Consider the following 19,471-nt stretch of genomic DNA (forward strand, 5'->3'; position numbering starts at 1 on the left):
GTCAGGTCGGTACCGGGGAGGGGGCGGAGGGAGGGGGGGGGGGGAGAACGAGGAGGACTCGGGGGGGCCCGGAGCGGTGAGAGGGGCGTGGGAGGTACCACTGAGGGGCGGCGGGGGGAGGCGGGAGGTACCACTGAGGGGAGGCGGGAGGTACCACTGTGGAGCGCGGGGGGGGGGGGAGGATGGGGTGTACCACTGTAAGGCAGCGTGGGGGGGAGGCCATGAGAGCGGGTTGTACCACTGTGGGGACGGGGAACACGGGCTGTACCACTGTGAGGGGGGACAGGCACCCATGTCCCCCCAGGGTGACACCCAGGGCCACCCTTGTGTCCCCACTGTCCCCCCAGGGTGACACCCACGGCCACCCCTGTCCCCCCAGTGCCACCCTTGTGTCCCCACTGTCCCCCCAGTGCCACCTTTGTGTCCCCACTGTCACCCTGGGGTGATACCCACGGCCACCCCTGTCCCCCCAGGGCCACCCTTGTGTCCCCACTGTCACCCCAGGGTGACACTCAGGGCCACCCAGGTCCCCTCAGGGTCACCCAGTGCCACCCTTGTGTCCCCACTGTCAGCCCAGGGTGTCACCCATGGCCACCCCTGTCCCCCCAGGGCCACCCTTGTGTCCCCACTGTCCCCCCAGGGCCACCCTTGTGTCCCCACTGTCACCCCAGGGTGACACTCAGGGCCACCCAGGTCCCAACCAGGGACACCCAGGGCCACCCTTGTGTCCCCACTGTCAGCCCAGGGTGACACCCAGGGCCACCCCATCCCAACCAGGGACACCCAGGGCCACCCTTGTGTCCCCACTGTCACCCCAGGGTGACACCCACGGCCACCCCGTCCCAACCAGGGACACCCAGGGCCACCCCTGTCCCCCCCAGGGCCACCCTTGTGTCCCCACTGTCACCCCAGGGTGTCACCCACGGCCACCCCTGTCCCCCCAGGGCCACAGCCCTCAGTGCCACCCCGTCCCTGTGGCCGCTGCCACCCCTGGGTGCCACCCCAGTGTCCCCACTGTCACCCCGGGGTGTCCCCAGCCCCGGCGCAGCCCCCTCAGCACGGACCCCTCTCGTCCCAGGTCACCTTTATTGTCCCCTTGGGGACCCCCCAGGACACGGAGCCCCCCCTCAGTGTGGCCACACGCCCAATTTGGGGTGAAAAGGGACATTTTTGGGTGGTGGCAGGGGGACCCAGAGCTGCTCCGGTGAGCCCAAGGACAGGGACAAGGACAGGGACAAGGTCCCAAAGTGTCCCCAAAAACGGATCCGGGGGTCCCAAGGTTTCAAAATTACCCTCAAAAAAGGAGCTGGGGGTCCCAAACTGTCCCCAAAACCCACCCTGGGGATCCCAAAGTGTCCCCAAAAATGGATTTGGGAATCCCAAATTCCCAAAGTGTCCCCAAAACCCACCCTGGGGATCCCAAAGTGTCCCCAAAAATGGATTTGGGAATCCCAAATTCCCAAAATGTCCCCAAAACCCACCCTGGGGATCCCAAAGTGTCCCCAAAAACGGATCCGGGGGTCCCAAAGTATCCCCAAAAACCAGATTTGGGGGTCCCATGGTTCCAAATTTCCCCCGAAACCACACCTGGGGGTCCTGAAGTTCCAACCTACCCCAAAAAAATCCCGATTTGGGGGTCCCAAAGTTCCAAAACCCCCCCTCAAAAATCCATCCCGGAGACCCCAAAGTTCCAAAACCCCCCCAAAAAATCCATCCCGGAGACCCCAAAGTTCCAAAACCCCCCCCCAAAAATCCATCCCGGGGGTCTCCACAGAGCCCCGAGGGGGCTCCCAGTCCCCCCCCCCCCCAGTCCTCCCAGTTTGGCACTGGGAGCCGCGTGGGGTCGGGGTCCCGGGGGTGCCACCCCAAATTTGGGGTCCCGGGCGGGTAAAAGCAGAGGATAAAATAAATTAAAAGCTGGGGGGGGGTCGGGGTGTCCCCGGGGTGTCCCCAGGGTGTCCCCAGGGTGTCCCCGAGGTGTCCCCAGGGTGTCCCCAGGGTGTCCCCGGTGTCCCTCAGTTCACCAGCAGCGCGTTGTCCTGAGCAGGAGCCCTGTGGGGACACGATTTTGGGGAGGTTTAAGGGGATTTTGGAGGGTTTTAAGGGATTTTGGGAGGGCAGGACCTCGGGGAGACACCCCACCCTCCCGTCCCCCATCCCAAAAACCCCCGTGGGGAATTGGGGACCCCAAAAGCCCAGGAAGGGAGGGCCGGGGGGGGGATTTTGGAGTCATTTGGGGGTGGGGTTTGGGGTCGTTTCGGGGTCATTTGGGGGTGGGGTTTGGGGTCATTTGGGGGTCATTTGAAGGCTGGATTTTGGGGTAATTTTGGATCCATTTGCGGCTGGACTTTGGGTCATTTGGGGCCATTTGGGGGGGTGCATTTTGGGGTCATTTTGGATCCATTTGGGGCTGGATTTTGGGTCATTTGGGGCCATTTCGGGGGGTGCATTTTGGGGTCATTTTGGATCCATTTGGGGCTGGGTTTTGGGGTCATTTTGGAGTAATTTGGGGCTGGATTTTGGGGTCATTTGGGATCCATTTGGGGCTGGATTTTGGGGACTTTTTGGGCTGGATTTTTGGGTCATTTGGGGTCGGGGCTGGATTCTGGGGGGTGGACTTTGGGATCATCCTGTGATAATTCGGGGCCAGATTCCGGGATCATTTTGGGGCCAGATTTTGGGACCATTCAGAATTCCCCCACCCCCCCCCACAGACCAGGGCCAAAGTGATACCGAGGCCAAACCCCCCCCCTCCCCTTGGAGTGACCCCAAACCCCCCCAAAAATGCCCCAAAGCGCCCCAAAGCGCGGACCGGCCGCAGCAGCAGAGGGCGGAGCAGGAGGCGGAGCTGTCCCGGCGGAACTTCCCGGACTTGGGGCTGTCGCGACACTGCGCGATGAAGGCGTGGAGCTGCGACACGGCCGTGTCACCCTCGGACTGGTTCTGGGGGCACAGGGGACACAGCTCGGGGACAGGGCAGGGACAGGGCAGGGACAGGGCAGGGACAGCTCGGGGACAGCTCGGGGACAGCTCGGGGACAGGGCAGGGACAGGGCAGGGACAGGGCAGGGACAGCTCGGGGACAGGGCAGGGACAGCTCGGGGACAGGGCAGGGACAGGGCAGGGACAGGGCAGGGACAGCTCGGGGACAGCTCGGGGACAGCTCGGGGACAGGGCGGGGACAGGGCAGGGACAGCTCGGGGACAGGGCAGGGACAGGGCAGGGACAGCTCGGGGACAGGGCAGGGACAGCTCGGGGACAGGGCGGGGACAGGGCAGGGACAGGGCAGGGACAGCTCGGGGACAGGGCAGGGACAGGGCAGGGACAGCTCGGGGACAGGGCGGGGACAGGGCAGGGACAGGGCAGGGACAGCTCGGGGACAGGGCAGGGACAGCTCGGGGACAGGGCGGGGACAGGGCAGGGACAGGGCAGGGACAGGGCAGGGACAGGGCAGGGACAGCTCGGGGACAGGGCAGGGACAGGGCAGGGACAGGGCAGGGACAGCTCGGGGACAGGGCGGGGACAGGGCAGGGACAGGGCAGGGACAGCTCAGGGACAGGGCAGGGACAGCTCGGGGACAGGGCAGGGACAGGGCAGGGACAGCTCGGGGACAGCTCGGGGACAGCTCGGGGACAGGGCAGGGACAGGGCGGGGACAGGGCAGGGACAGGGCAGGGACAGGGCAGGGACAGGGCAGGGACAGCTCGGGGACAGGGCAGGGACAGCGCGGTGCCACCCTGGGACTGGGGACACAGGGGACAGGGCAGGGACAGCGCGGTGCCACCCTCGGACTGGGTCTGGACACAGGGGACAGGGCAGGGACAGCTCAGGGACAGGGCAGGGACAGCTCGGGGACAGGGCAGGGACAGGGCAGGGACAGCTCAGGGACAGCTCAGGGACAGGGCAGGGACAGGGCAGGGACAGGGCAGGGACAGCTCAGGGACAGCTCAGGGACAGGGCAGGGACAGCTCAGGGACAGCTCAGGGACAGGGCAGGGACAGGGCAGGGACAGGGCAGGGACAGCTCAGGGACAGCTCAGGGACAGGGCAGGGACAGGGCAGGGACAGGGCAGGGACAGCTCAGGGACAGCTCAGGGACAGGGCAGGGACAGCGCGGTGCCACCCTCGGACTGGGTCTGGGCACAGGGGACAGCTCGGGGACAGCTCGGGGACAGGGCAGGGACAGGGCAGGGACAGGGCAGGGACAGCTCGGGGACAGCTCGGGGACAGCTCAGGGACAGCTCGGGGACAGGGCAGGGACAGCGCGGTGCCACCCTGGGACTGGGGACACAGGGGACAGGGCAGGGACAGGGCAGGGACAGTGCGGTGCCACCCTGGGACTGGGGACACAGGGGACAGGGCAGGGACAGGGCAGGGACAGTGCGGTGCCACCCTGGGACTGGGGACACAGGGGACAGGGCAGGGACAGGGCAGGGACAGTGCGGTGCCACCCTGGGACTGGGGACACAGGGGACAGGGCAGGGACAGTGCGGTGCCACCCTCGGACTGAGGACACAGGGGACAGGGCAGGGACAGCGCGGTGCCACCCTCGGACTGGGGACACAGGGGACAGCTCGGGGACAGCTCGGTGCCACCCTCGGACTGGGGACACAGGGGACAGGGCAGGGACAGCGCGGTGCCACCCTGGGACTGGCTCTGGGGACAGGGGACAGGGCAGGGACAAGGACGAGGACAGGTGAGGGGACAGACAGAAGATGTGACAGACAAGGGGACAGAGCGACAGGTGAGGTGACAGATGATGGAATGGGTGATGTCACGCCCAGGTGATGCCGAGCTCACCTTGATGGTGTCACAGGAGGCGGTGATGAGGGGAGATAACAGAGATAACACAGAGATAACACCCAGGTGACGTCACACCCAGGTGACGTCACACCCAGGTGATGTCACACCCAGGTGACACCCAGGTGACACAGGTGACGCCGAGCTCACCTTGATGGTGTCGTAGGAGCCGGTGATGAGGGCGATGAAGAGGCTGAGCACCATGTAGATGAAGAGCGCGCTGAAGGAGTACAGGTACACCTGGCTGAAGAGCCACACCAGGGCCCCGCTCGGCCGCAGCGCCGCGAACGTGGCGAACATGTCATCGCCATTGACCAGCGAGAACAGGCACTCGGACACCATGGACAGCGAGCGGAACTGCAGCAGGGACACCTGTGTCACACCTGTGTCACACCTGTGTCACACCTGTCACACCTGTGTCACACCTGTGTCACACCTGTGTCACACCTGTCACACCTGTGTCACACCTGTGTCACACCTGTGTCACACCTGTGTCACACCTGTCACACCTGTGTCACACCTGTGTCACCTGTGTTACACCTGTGTCACCCCTGTGTCACCTGTGTCACCCCATGTCACACCTGTGTCACACCTGTGTCACACCTGTGTCACACCTGTGTCACCTGTGTCACCCCTGTGTCATCGCCATTGACCAGCGAGAACAGGCACTCGGACACCATGGACAGCGAGCGGAACTGCAGCAGGGACACCTGTGTCACACCTGTGTCACCTGTGTCACCTGTGTCACACCTGTGTCACACCTGTGTCACACCTGTGTCACCTGTGTCACCCCATGTCACACCTGTGTCACCCGTGTCACACCTGTGTCACCCCTGTGTCACACCTGTGTCACACCTGTGTCACACCTGTGTCACCCCTGTGTAACACCTGTGTCACACCTGTGTCACCCCTGTGTCACACCTGTGTCACCTGTGTCACCCCATGTCACACCTGTGTCACACCTGTGTCACACCTGTGTCACACCTGTGTCACCCCATGTCACCCCTGTGTCACACCTGTGTAACACCTGTGTCACCCCTGTGTCACCTGAGTAACCCCATGTCACACCTGTGTCACCCCTGTGTCACCCCTGTGTCACACCTGTGTCACACCTGTGTCACCTGTGTCACACCTGTGTCACACCTGTGTCACCCCTGTGTCACCCCATGTCACACCTGTGTCACCCCTGTGTCACCTGTGTCACCCGTGTCACACCTGTGTCACCCCTGTGTAACACCTGTGTCACACCTGTGTAACACCTGTGTCACACCTGTGTCACCCGTGTCACCTGTGTCACACCTGTGTCACACCTGTGTCACCCCTGTGTAACACCTGTGTCACACCTGTGTCACCCCATGTCACACCTGTGTCACCCGTGTCACCTGTGTCACACCTGTGTCACACCTGTGTAACACCTGTGTCACACCTGTGTCACCCCATGTCACACCTGTGTCACACCTGTGTCACACCTGTGTCACACCTGTGTAACACCTGTGTCACCCCATGTCACACCTGTGTCACACCTGTGTCACACCTGTGTCACACCTGTGTCACCTGTGTCACACCTGTGTCACCCCTGTGTCACCCGTGTCACACCTGTGTCACACCCGTGTCACCCCTGTGTCACCCCATGTCACCCCGTGTCACCTGTGTCACCCCATGTCACACCTGTGTCACCCCTGTGTCACCCTCATTTCATCCATGGATTCCAGAAGGAACCCAACCCCCAAAACCAGGATTTGGGGTGGGAAAGCAAACCCCAAACTGGGCTCAGGGGCTCTCCCAGCCCCATAACCCGGGCTCAGGGGCTCTCCCAGCCCCATAAATGGGGCTCAGGGGCTCTCCCAGCCCCATAACCCGGGCTCAGGGGCTCTCCCAGCCCCATAAATGGGGCTCAGGGGCTCTCCCAGCCCCATAACCCGGGCTCAGGGGCTCTCCCAGCCCCATAACCCGGGATCAGGGGCTCTCCCAGCCCCATAAATGGGGCTCAGGGGCTCTCCCAGCCCCATAAATGGGGATCAGGGGCTCTCCCAGCCCCATAAATGGGGCTCAGGGGCTCTCCCAGCCCCATAACCCGGGATCAGGGGCTCTCCCAGCCCCATAACCCGGGCTCAGGGGCTCTCCCAGCCCCATAACCTGGGCTCAGGGGCTCTCCCAGCCCCATAACCCGGGATCAGGGGCTCTCCCAGCCCCATAAATGGGGATCAGGGGCTCTCCCAGCCCCATAAATGGGGATCAGGGGCTCTCCCAGCCCCAAACCAGGATCAGGGGCTCTCCCAGCCCCATAACCTGGGCTCAGGGACTCTCCCAGCCCCATAACCCGGGCTCAGGGGCTCTCCCAGCCCCATAAATGGGGCTCAGGGGCTCTCCCAGCCCCATAACCCGGGCTCAGGGGCTCTCCCAGCCCCATAACCCGGGCTCAGGGGCTCTCCCAGCCCCATAAATGGGGCTCAGGGGCTCTCCCAGCCCCATAACCCGGGCTCAGGGGCTCTCCCAGCCCCATAACCCGGGCTCAGGGGCTCTCCCAGCCCCATAAATGGGGCTCAGGGGCTCTCCCAGCCCCATAACCCGGGCTCAGGGGCTCTCCCAGCCCCATAACCCGGGCTCAGGGGCTCTCCCAGCCCCATAACCCGGGCTCAGGGGCTCTCCCAGCCCCATAAATGGGGCTCAGGGGCTCTCCCAGCCCCATAACCCCGGCTCAGGGGCTCTCCCAGCAGCTCGGGCGGTCCCACCTTGACGTGGTGCGGGCCCAGCACGATCCAGCCGCAGAAGCAGTAGCCCAGGTAGATGACGGCCACGCAGCAGCAGAAGCGCATCACGCTGGGCAGCGCCGCGCGCAGCGTCACGATCAGGATCTGCGCCCCCGGAACGGGCATCGGCCCCGGGCGGGGCGGGGGAGAACGGGAATTCGGCATTTGGGGTGGGGAAATGAGGATTCGGGGCAGGGAAATGGGAACTGCCCCCAGCCCAAGCGTCCCAATGGAGGTTTTGGGCAGGGAAAATGGGATTTAATCCTGTCTGGTGGCCCTGGCCACTGGCCCTGGTCCCTGGGGTGACAGCCCTGTCCCTCTGCCCCATCCCTGGCCCCTGGACCCCTGTCCCCGTCCCTCTGCCCCGTCCCTGTCCCCATCCCTGTTCCGTCTCCCTGTCCCTGTTCCCTGTGTGACACCTCTGTCCCTGTCCCCTCGACCCCTGTCCCCTCTCCCCGTCCCTCTGCCCCGTCCCTGTCCCCTGGCCCCATCCCTGTTCCCTCTCCCCATCCCCGGGGTGACACCCCTGTCCCTGTCCCTCTCCCCCATCCCTGTCCTGTGTGACACCTCTGTCCCCATTCCCTCTCCCTGTCCCCTGTCCCCATCCCCTGTCCCCATCTCCTGTCCCTGTCCCCTGGGTGACACCCCCATCCCTCTCCCTGTCCCCTCTCCCTGTCCCCTGTCCCCGTCCCCATCCCCTGTCCCCTCTCCCCGTCCCCAGGGTGACACCTCTGTCCCCGTCCCCATCCCTCTCCCTGTCCCGTTCCTGTTCCTGTCCCTATCCCGTCCCTCTCCCTGTCCCTGTCCCCGTGCCCTGTCCCCGTGCCCATCCCATCCCTCTCCCCTCTCCCTCTCCCCTCTCCCTGTCCCTGTCTCCTCTCCTTGTCCCTGTTCCCTCTCCTTCTCCCTCTCCCTGTCCCCTGTTCCTGTTCCTGTCCCTATCCCGTCCCTCTGCCTGTCCCTGTCCCCGTCCCCATCCCATCCCTCTCCCCTCTCCCTGTCCCCTCTCCCGTCCCTCTCCCTGTCCCCTGTCCCGTCCCTTGTCCCCTCTCCTTGTCCCTGTCCCTGTCCCATCTCCCCGTCCCCTCTCCCCTCTCCCTCTCCCCGTGCCCATCCCCGTGCCCATCCCCGTGCCCACTCACGTTGTACTTCTGGAAGAAGGTCAGGTACCGGATGACGCCGACCCAGACCAGCAGGGTGGAGGTGCCCAGCAGGATGCTGCACACGTCGTAGCCCGAGAAGTTCTGCGGGGACACGGCCACGGTGCCACCTCCGCCTGGGGACACCGCCGGGCGGGCGCAGGGCACCCCGGGGCGCCCAGGTGGCACCTGGGGCTGGGGCGGCTGTGCCCCGGGCTCTGGGGACACCCAGGGCGTTGTCACCGGGGCGCTGCCAGCACCCAGAGGTGGCACTGTGCCCTCCTGGGACACCCAGGGGTGGCACTGTCCCCTCACAGAGCTTCAGGGACACCCAGGGCATTGTCACCAGGGCACTGCCAGCACCCAGGGGTGGCACTGTCCCCTCCTGGGACACCCAGGGCATTGTCACTGGGGCGCTGCCAGCACCCAGGGGTGGCACTGTCCCCTCCTGGGACACCCAGGGGTGGCACTGTCCCCTCACAGAGCTCCAGGGACACCCAGGGCGTTGTCACCGGGGCGCTGCCAGCACCCAGAGGTGGCACTGTCCCCTCCTGGGACACCCAGGGATGGCACTGTCCCCTCCTGGGACACCCAGAGGTGGCACTGTCCCCTCCTGGGACACCCAGGGATGGCACTGTCCCCTCCTGGGACACCCAGGGCGTTGTCACTGGGGTGCTGCCAGCACCCAGAGGTGGCACTGTGCCCTCCTGGGACACCCAGGGGTGGCACTGTCCCCTCACAGAGCTTCAGGGACACCCAGGGCATTGTCACCAGGGCACTGCCAGCACCCAGGGGTGGCACTGTCCCCTCCTGGGACACCCAGGGCATTGTCACTGGGGCGCTGCCAGCACCCAGGGGTGGCACTGTCCCCTCCTGGGACACCCAGGGGTGGCACTGTCCCCTCATAGAGCTCCAGGGACACCCAGGGCGTTGTCACCGGGGTGCTGCCAGCACCCAGAGGTGGCACTGTGCCCTCCTGGGACACACAGGGGTGGCACTGTCCCCTCCTGGGACACCCAGGGGTGGCACTGTCCCCTCCTGGGACACCCAGGGCATTGTCACTGGGGTGCTGCCAGCACCCAGGGGTGGCACTGTCCCCTCCTGGGACACCCAGGGCGTTGTCACCGGGGCGCTGCCAGCACCCAGGGGTGGCACTGTGCCCTCCTGGGACACACAGGGGTGGCACTGTCCCCTCCTGGGACACCCAGGGGTGGCACTGTCCCCTCCTGGGACACCCAGGGCATTGTCACTGGGGTGCTGCCAGCACCCAGGGGTGGCACTGTCCCCTCCTGGGACACCCAGGGGTGGCACTGTCCCCTCCTGTCCCCTCCAGGGACACCCCGGCCGTTGTCACCAGGGCTCCACCAGCACCCAGGGGTGACGGCTCCCGCCCGGCGCCGGCCGCGTCCCCCCCCGGCACCCCAGGACCTTGTGCCCGGTGCCCGCCGCGGCCCCCCCGGCGCTGACCTTGGCCTCGATGCCGATCTTGAGGACGGTGCCCAGCACGGTGAGGAGGTCGCTGGTGACCAGCAGCAGGTACCACCCGTTGAGGAACTCCAGCCGGTCCGACAGCGCCGCCGGGCGCCCGTGGCGGCGCCGCACGAAGCGGCTCCACTCCTGCGGGGACCCCGCCGTCACCGGCACTGGCACCGGCACCGGCACTGGCACCGGCACCTCCCTGGGCTGGCACCGGCACTGGCACTGGCACCGGCACCGGCACCGGCACCGGCACCTCCCTGGGCTGGCACTGGCACCAGCACCGGCACTGGCACCGGCACTGGCACCGGCACCTTCCTGGGCTGGCACTGGCACGGGCACCGGCACTGGCACTGGCACCGGCACCGGCACCTCCCTGGGCTGGCACTGGCACCAGCACCGGCACTGGCACCGGCACTGGCACCGGCACCGGCACTGGCACCGGCACCGGCACTGGCACCGGCACTGGCACCTCCCTGGGCTGGCACTGGCACTGGCACCGGCACTGGCACCGGCACCGGCACCAGCACCTCCCTGGGCTGGCACTGGCACTGGCACCGGCACTGGCACCGGCACTGGCACCGGCACCGGCACCGGCACCTCCCTGGGCTGGCACCGGCACTGGCACCGGCACCGGCACCAGCACCGGCACCGGCACCTCCCTGGGCTGGCACCGGCACCGGCACCGGCACCGGCACCTCCCTGGGCTGGCACCGGCACCAGCACCGGCACCGGCACCGGCACCCCCTGGGCTGGCACTGCCTCCCGGTGCTCCCCAGCATCTTCTGGTGCTCCCCAGCACCTCCCAGTTTCCACATCTGACGCCTCCCAGCATCTCCTGGAGCTTCCCAGTACCTCCCAGTACCTCTCAGTATCCACATCCAACCCTTCCCAGTACCTCCCAGTACCTCCCAGTATCCACATCCAACCCTTCCCAGCACCTCCCACCATCCACATCCAACCCCGCCCACCCCATCCCATCCCAAATCCCATCCATCCCACCCCCTAAACTCCCTAAATCCCCTAAACTCCCCCAAACCCCCTAAAATCCCCCAAAGCCCCTAAAACCCCGTAAACCCCCCAAAATCCCCTAAACCCCCTAAAATCCCCTAAACCCCCTAAACTCCCTAAACCCCCTAAAGCCCCCCCAGCCCCCCCAGCCCCCCCAGCCCCCCTGACCGCCTGCAGCCGCAGCCCGCGGGCGATGGAGCGGGCACAGAGCGCCAGGGACAGCGAGCACACGGCCACCACCAGCACGTCGAAGGACAGGCGCCAGGAGTTGTCACCTGCGGGGGGACACACGGGGGGCTGCTGGCACCCCCCCGGCGGCAGGGACACCCCTGGGGGCACCCATGGGACACCCATGGGACAGGGGACACCCTTGGGACAGGGAACACCCATGGGGACACCCCTGGGGGCACCCATGGGACAGGGGACACCCTTGGGACACCCATGGGGACAGGGGACACCCTCAGGGGACACCCCTGGGGACATCCTTGGGACAGGGGGCACCCCTGGGGACACCCCTGGGGACACTCCTGGGACAGGGGACACCCCTGGGGACACCCATGGGAACAGGGGACACCCCTGGGAGCACCCATGGGACACCCATGGGGACACCCCTGGGGACAGGGGACACCCTTGGGGGCACCCATGGGACAGGGGACACCCCTGGGGACACCCCTGGGGACACCCCTGGGGACAGGGGGCACCCCTGGGGGCACCCATGGGGACACCCTTGGGACAGGGGACACCCCTGGGACACCCCTGGGGGCACCCCTGGGACAGGGGACACCCCTGGGGACACCCCTGGGGACACCCACGGGACAGGTGCCACCCCCGGGCGCCGCTGCGGCCGCGGTGTCACCTCTGCCGGGCAGGGCGGGGTGGTGGCACTCCCGGATGGCCGCGCGCGTCTCCAGGCGGATCCGCAGCCGCCCGCTGTGGGCGCGGTTGTCGAACGTGATCTGGGGACAGCGGTGGCACCGTCAGTGGCAGCGGCACCGGCACCGGCACCGGCACCGGCACTGGCACGGGCACCGGCACCGGCACCGTCAGTGGCACCGTCAGTGGCACCGGCACTGGCACCGGCACTGGCACCGTCAGTGGCATGGGCACCGGCACGGGCACCGGCACCGGCACCGTCAGTGGCACCGGCACAGGCACCGGCACCGGCACCGTCAGCGGCAGTGGCACCGGCACTGGCACCGTCAGCGGCACCGTCAGCGGCACTGGCACCGGCACTGGCACGGACACTGGCACCGGCACCAGCACTCAGGGGACACTCAGGTGACTTTGGGGACACTCAGGGCACACTCAGGGCACACTCAGTGACACTCAGGTGACACTCAGTGACACAGGTGACACTCGGTGACACTCAGAGCACACTCAGTGACACTCAGTGACACTCAGGGCACACTCAGGGCACACTCAGGTGACACTCAGTGACACTCAGAGCACACTCAGGCCACACTCAGGCCACACTCAGGTGACACTCAGGGCACACTCAGGGCACACTCAGTGACACTCAGGCCACACTCAGGTGACACTCAGGGCACACTCAGGGCACACTCAGGTGACACTCAGTGACACTCAGGGCACACTCAGTGACACTCAGGCCACACTCAGGCCACACTCAGAGCACACTCAGTGACACAGGTGACACTCGGTGACACTCAGGCCACACTCAGGCCACACTCAGGCCACACTCAGAGCACACTCAGGCCACACTCAGGCCACACTCAGGCCACACTCAGAGCACACTCAGAGCACACTCAGGCCACACTCAGGCCACACTGACGGTGACAGCGAAGCTGTAGCAGTCGGGGATCTCGTTGTTGAGCAGCGTTTGGATGTTGATGGCCTTGAGCTGGAACTCCACGGTGACGTTGATCAGCCTGGGGGGACGGGGACGGGGGACACCTCCTGAGGCCCCAAAACCCCGAAAGGGAAAAAAAAAAATACCCCAAAAAAAAAAACGGGAAAAGGGGGAAAAAAATTCCAAAAAAAAAAACCCAAAAAAGCCCCGGGAGAAAGGGAAAAAAGTTCCGCCCCGAAACGCCAAAAAGAAAAGGACCGGAAAGGGAAAATTCCGCCCCAAAAAAACCCCACTGAGTTCCTGAAATCCCCTCCCTCCCCCCCCAAAAAAAAACCACCTGGGAAAAGGGAAAAAATTCTGCCCCAAAATCCTCCCCCCAAAAAAACCCCACTGAGTTCCTGAAATCCCCTCCCTGCCCCCCAAAAAAAGCCCTGGAAAAAGGGAAAAAGTTCCACCCCAAAATGCCAAAAAAAGTACTGGGGAAAGGAAAATTTGGCCCCAAAACCACCCCCCCCAAAAAAAAAACCCCGAAATCCCAAAAAAACCCCAAGAAAAGGAGAAATTCCTACCCAAAAGAGCAAAAAAAAACCCACAAAAGGGAAAATTCAGCCACAAAATCCCAAAAAATCCCCGGGAAAGGGGAAATTTGGCCCCAAAATCCCAAAAAAAAACCCAGGAAAGGGGAAATTCGGCCCCAAACTCCCCGTAAATCCAAGGGGGAAGGGGCAGATCCCACACAGGGATTCGGGACGAGGGAGCACAAACCCCACCCGGGGGTTTTGGGGCCGGGAACGCCCCCGGGCGGGATTTGGGGGAATTTGGGGGAATTTGGGGGTTTTAGGGACGGACCTGTGGAACTGGAGGGTGAAGTTGCCGTCGCTGCCGTCCAGCGCCGGCGGCCGCGGGTCCCCGGGATGCACCCACAGGCACTCTGTGGGGTCAGGGAGCACCCCAAATCCCAAACCCCAAATGTCCTGGGACCGTCCCGAACCCCAAATCCCAAATCCCAAACCCCGAATGTCCTGGGACCATCCCAAACCCCAAATCCCAAATCCCAAACCCCAAATGTCCTGGGACCGTCCCAAACCCCAAATCCCAAATCCCGCACCCCAAATGTCCTGGGACCATCCCAAACCCCAAATCCCAAATCCCGCACCCCAAATGTCCTGGGACTGTCCCGAACCCCAAATCCCAAATCCCAAACCCCAAATTCCAAATCCCAAACCCCAAATGTCCTGGGACCATCCCGAACCCCAAATCCCAAACCCCAAATATCCTGGGACCATTCCGAACCCCAAATCCCAAATCTCCTAGGACCATCCCAAACTCCAAATCCCAAACCCCAAACCCCAAACCCCACAGCCCCCACACCCCACAACCCAAATCCCACACCCCGCACCCCACACCCCAAACCCCCCACACCCCAAATCCCCACACCCCACAGCCCCCAAACCCCACACCCCGCACCCCGCACCCCAAATCCCCCACACCCCACACCCCAAATCCCACACCCCACACCTCACACCCCACACCCCAAATCCCCCACACCCCACACCCCAAATCCCACACCCCAAATCCCCACACCCCAAACCCCGCACCCCAAACCCCCCACGCCCCAAACCCCACATACCCAACCCCAAATCCCACACCTCACACCCCAAACCCCCCACACCCCAAATCCCCCACACCCCAAACCCCACACCCCACACCCCACACCCCCAATCCCCCACACCCCACACCCCAAACCCCACACCCCACACCCCACACCCCCCACACCCCAAACCCCACAGCCCCCAAACCCCACACCCCAAACCCCGCACCCCACACCCCAAACCCCCCGCACCCCACACCCCCCACACCCCGCACCCCACACCCCAAACCCCACACCCCAAATCCCACACCCCCCAAACCCCGCACCCCACACCCCAAACCCCCCGCACCCCACACCCCCCACACCCCGCACCCCCCGCCCCCCAAGCCCCCGCCCCGCACCGGTGACCACGGCGGGGTCGATGTCGAAGGTGTCGTTGCCGGGGTCGATGTCGCCCCTGCGGAAGCAGCGCTGGCACAGCCGCAGCCCGGCCCGGCCGCCCTCGGGGCCGCCCTCGGGGCCGCCGTAGGCGTAGTGGCCCAGGGTCTCGTTGGGGACAGCCAGGTACTGCGGGGACAGGGACGGGGACAGCTCAGCGGCCCCAAACCATCCCAGTGACCCCAAACCAGCCCAGCGACCCCAAACGTCTCCATGGCCCTAAAAGATCTCCACGATCCCAAAACAGCTCCGTGTCCCCAAAACAGCTCCGTGTCCCCAAAACACGGTGACCAAAGATCTCGTTGGGGACAGCCGGGTACTGCAGGGACAGGGACGGGGACAGCTCAGTGACCCCAAACCATCCCAGTGACCCCAAACCATCCCAACATCCCCGAAGATCGCCACAATCCCAAAACATGCCTGTGTCCCCAAAATAGCTCCTTGTCCCCAAAACACGGTGACCAAAGGTCTCACTGGGGACAGCCGGGTACTGCAGGGACAGGGACAGGGACAGGGACAGGGACAGGGACAGGGACAGCTCAGCGGCCCCAAATCATCCCAGTGACCCCAAATGTCTCCATGGCCCTAAAAGATCTCCACAATCCCAAAACATCTCCGTGTCCCCAAAACACCCCCGTGTCCCCATTCACAGGAGCAGTGGCCCACGGCCTCGTTGGGGACAGCCAGGTACGGCGGGGACAGGGACAGCGGGGCTGGGGGTGGCCCTGGGGCACCTCAGTGTCCCCAACCCACCCTGGTGTCCCCAAACCACCTCCATGGCCCTGAGGATCTCCACGTCCCCAACCCCACCCTGGTGTCCCCAACCCTACCCCCGGTGTCCCCAAACTGCTCCCGGTGTCCCCAACTCCCCCGATGTCCCCAGCCCCTCCTGGTGTCCCCAACCCCACCCCCGGTGTCCCCGTGGCACCTTCTCGAGGGCGTGGGCCAGGTGTCCCAGGAGGTCCCGGTGTCCCAGGAGGTCCCGGTGTCCCCAAACCCCTCCCGGTGTCCCCAACCCCTCCTGGTGTCCCCAACCCCCTCCTGGTGTCCCCATGACACCTTCTCAAGGGTGTGGGCCAGGTGTCCCAGAACGTCCCGGTGTCCCAGGAGGTCCCGGTGTCCCCAAACCCCTCCCGGTGTCCCCAACCCCACCCCCGGTGTCCCCGTGGCACCTTCTCGAGGGCGTAGGCCAGGTGTCCCAGGAGGTCCCCGCGGGTGTACACGGCGTGGGTGTCATCGGCGCCGTCCTCGTAGCCCTTGAGGAACAGGTGCTTGAAGGCCACCGTGTTGTCCTCCTTGAAGGCCACCACCAGCTGGTTGCTGAGCCCGAACAGGATCAGCTGGGGACAAAGGCCACCACCGCTGCCATCAGCCCCCGTCCCACCTCGGCGCCGCCGCCGCGTTTCACCCCAAAACGGTGGCACCCCACGTTTGGGGACAAAGGCCACCATGACCAAGCCCCGTCCCACCCTGGTGACGCTGCTGGGCTTTGTCCCGGGACACTCCAATATCCCTTTCCAGGTGTCCCCATGTCCCCGTGCCCCCTGTGCCCGCTGTCCCCGTGCTCCCTCCCTGCTGTCCCCGTGTCCCTGTGCCCCCTCCCCGCAGTCCCAGCCCCCTGTGCCCGCTGTCCCCGTGTCCCCGTGCCCCCTCCCCGCAGTCCCAGCCCCCTGTGCCTGCTGTCCCCGTGTCCCCGTGCCCCCTGTGCCCGCTGTCCCCACATCCCTGTGCCCCCTCCCCGCTGTCCCAGCCCCCTGTGCCCACTGTCCCCATGCTCCCCCCCCTGCTGTCCCCATGTCCCCGTGCCCCCTCCCCGCAGTCCCAGCCCCCTGTGCCCGCTGTCCCCATGTCCCTGTACCCTCTCCCCGCTGTCCCCGTGCCCCCTCCCCGCTGTCCCAGCCCCCTGTGCCCACTGTCCCCATCCCCGTGCCCCCTCCCCGCAGTCCCAGCCCCCTGTCCCCATGTCCCCGTGCCCCCTGTGCCCGCTGTCCCCGTGCCCCCTCCCCGCTGTCCCAGCCCCCTGTGCCCACTGTCCCCATCCCCGTGCCCCCTCCCCGCAGTTCCAGCCCCCTGTCCCCATGTCCCCGTGCCCCCTGTGCCCGCTGTCCCCGTGCCCCCTGTGCCCGCTGTCCCCGTGCCCCCTCCCCGCTGTCCCAGCCCCCTGTGCCCGCTGTCCCCGTGCCCCCTCCCCGCAGTCCCAGCCCCCTGTGCCCGCTGTCCCCATGTCCCCGTGCCCCCTGTGCCCGCTGTCCCCGTGTCCCCGTGCCCCCTGTGCCCGCTGTCCCCGTGTCCCCTCCGCGCTGTCCCCGGCGGTGGCACCTGCACGGTGACGAGGACGATCTTGGCGAGCTGCAGCGCGAGCTTCACGGGCCGGCGGCCGCGGGCACGGTACTTGTCACAGGGGCTCATGAAGAAATACTTGAGGCGGCGGCGCAGCTCCTCCTCCTCCTCCTCCTCTTCCTCCTCCTCCTCCGCCGGCGCCGGGGCCGCCCCGGCCGTGCCGTACCCGGGGCCGCGGCTCAGCAGCCGCTCGGTCTCTGGGGACACCCGCCGGTGTCACCCCCTGGCCCGGTGTCCCCGCCGGTGTCTCCCCTTTGTGCCAGCCCCGCCCGCTTCCCGGTAGCCCCTGTGGCCCGTCCCCCCCGGTCCGGTGTCACTCCCGCTTGGTGTCCCCCCCCGGTCTGGCGTCACCCCTGGTCCGTGTCACCGCCTGGCCCGGTGTCACCCCTGGTCCGTGTCACCCCTGTCCTGGTGTCACCCCTGGTCCGTGTCACCGCCTGTCCCGGTGTCACCCCTGGTCCGTGTCACCCCTGTCCCGGTGTCTCCCCTGTCCCGGTGTCTCCCCTGTCCCGGTGTCCCCCCCTGTCCCGGTATCACCCCTGGTCCGTGTCACCCCTGGTCCATGTCACCGCCTGTCCCGGTGTCTCCCCTGTCCCGGTGTCCCCCCCTGTCCCGGTGTCTCCCCTGTCCCGGTGTCACCCCTGGTCCATGTCACCGCCTGTCCCGGTGTCACCCCTGTCCCGGTGTCACCCCTGGTCCGTGTCACCGCCTGGCCCGGTGTCACCGCCTGGCCCGGTGTCCCCCCCTGTCCCGCTGTCACCCCTGGTCCGTGTCACCCCTGTCCCGGTGTCACCCCTGGTCCGTGTCACCGCCTGTCCCGGTGTCCCCCCCTGTCCCGGTGTCCCCCCCTGTCCCGGTGTCACCCCTGGTCCGTGTCACTCCTGTCTCCGGTGTCGCCCCTTGTGCCAGCCCCGCCCGGTTCCCGGGATCCCCGGTGGCCCGGTCCCTCCTCGCCCCAGTGTCACCCATCACCCCTCGGCCCTCTCGGTCCGGTGTCGCTCCCCTGCCCTGCTGTCCCCTGTCCCCGTTAACTCCCGGTTCCGGTGTCCCCCCCCCGTCCCGGTGTCCCCCCCCGTCCCGGTGTCCCTCCGGCTCGCTGTCCCCCCTGCCCAGTCCACGGTGTCGCCCGTCCCCGTTAACCCTCCAGGCCCGGTCCCCGGACCCCCCTCGCCCCGGTGTCTCCCCCGCCACCCCGCGCGGTTCCCGGTACTCACCGTCCCTGCGGCCACCTTGTCCCGTTCCCATCCCAGTCCCCTTCCAGAACTGCGAGTCCCAAACTCCCTAGCCCGTTCCCACATTCCCGGTCCCTCACCCATTACGGGCCCCACGTTCCCGGTCCCATTTCCTGTCCATCCCCACATTCCCGGTCCCATTCCCGGTTCCCGTCCCCTCTCACCGGACGCCGCCGCCATCGCTCCGGCCCCGCCGCGGCCTCACGTGACCGGGAAAGCCGCGCCCACCGGCGCCCGCCAATCACCGCGCGCGATCGCGCCCAGATTTGCATAACCCCGCCCTCCCGCTGGCCACGCCCAGCGCCGGCTGCGGCCGCCTCGGGTCCCCGTTTCCTCCCAGTTCCCTCCCAGTGCTCCCAGTAAGAGCCGCACTGGGAGGAGGGATCGTGCTCCCAGTTCCTTCCCGGTGCTGCCGGCACCGCTCCCAGCGCTCCCAGTAGCGCTCCCAGTGCCGCGCGGGGCGGGGCCGCTTTGGGAGCCGGCCCGGGCACAGCGCGGCTGCTTTGGGGTGTCGGAAGCTGCCCGGGCCGGGGCGGGAGCGGAGGAGGCGCGGGAGGAAGAGGAGGGAGGAGCAGGAGGAGGAAGAGGAAGAGGAGGAGCAGGAGGCGGAGGAGCAGGAAGAGGAGGAGCAGCAGCAGAAGCGCGCGGTTCCGCCGCCCGCCCGCTGAGGCCGCAGCTGCCCCGGCTCCGGCAGCATCGCCCCCCCCGCATGCCGAGGCGAGCGGGGACGGGGAGCTCGCCCCAAACGCATCGGGGCTCTGCGGGGCGTTTGTCGCGGGGCAGGCGATGTTGGGAGCTTGCAGGAGCCCAAAGCTGAGCCGCAGATGCGCCTTGGGGGGGTGTGGGGGCGATGCCGGTTTTGGGGATCCCCGGGAGAGGCGGGGGCTGGA

The 19,471-nt window shown here is 66.5% G+C and overlaps 1 protein-coding gene across 1 annotated transcript; it reads right to left on the minus strand.

Annotated features, from left to right (window-relative positions):
• Positions 1-1,067: 1,067 nt before the first annotated feature.
• On the minus strand, positions 1,068-19,414 carry MCOLN1 (mucolipin TRP cation channel 1). Its single transcript, XM_068997841.1, has 14 exons — positions 18,746-19,414; positions 17,329-17,546; positions 16,182-16,349; positions 14,973-15,138; positions 13,830-13,911; positions 12,963-13,059; positions 12,030-12,129; positions 11,342-11,448; positions 10,154-10,303; positions 8,690-8,791; positions 7,530-7,652; positions 4,948-5,154; positions 2,813-2,943; positions 1,068-2,052 (listed from the first exon to the last, which is right to left on the minus strand). Exons 1-14 carry the CDS (start codon positions 18,759-18,761, stop codon positions 2,016-2,018), a joined length of 1,704 nt encoding a protein of 567 aa, XP_068853942.1. The 5' UTR covers positions 18,762-19,414; the 3' UTR covers positions 1,068-2,015.
• Positions 19,415-19,471: the final 57 nt, after the last annotated feature.

The sequence above is a fragment of the Aphelocoma coerulescens genome, chromosome 30 (assembly GCF_041296385.1).
Source record: "Aphelocoma coerulescens isolate FSJ_1873_10779 chromosome 30, UR_Acoe_1.0, whole genome shotgun sequence".
NCBI lineage: Eukaryota > Metazoa > Chordata > Aves > Passeriformes > Corvidae > Aphelocoma > Aphelocoma coerulescens.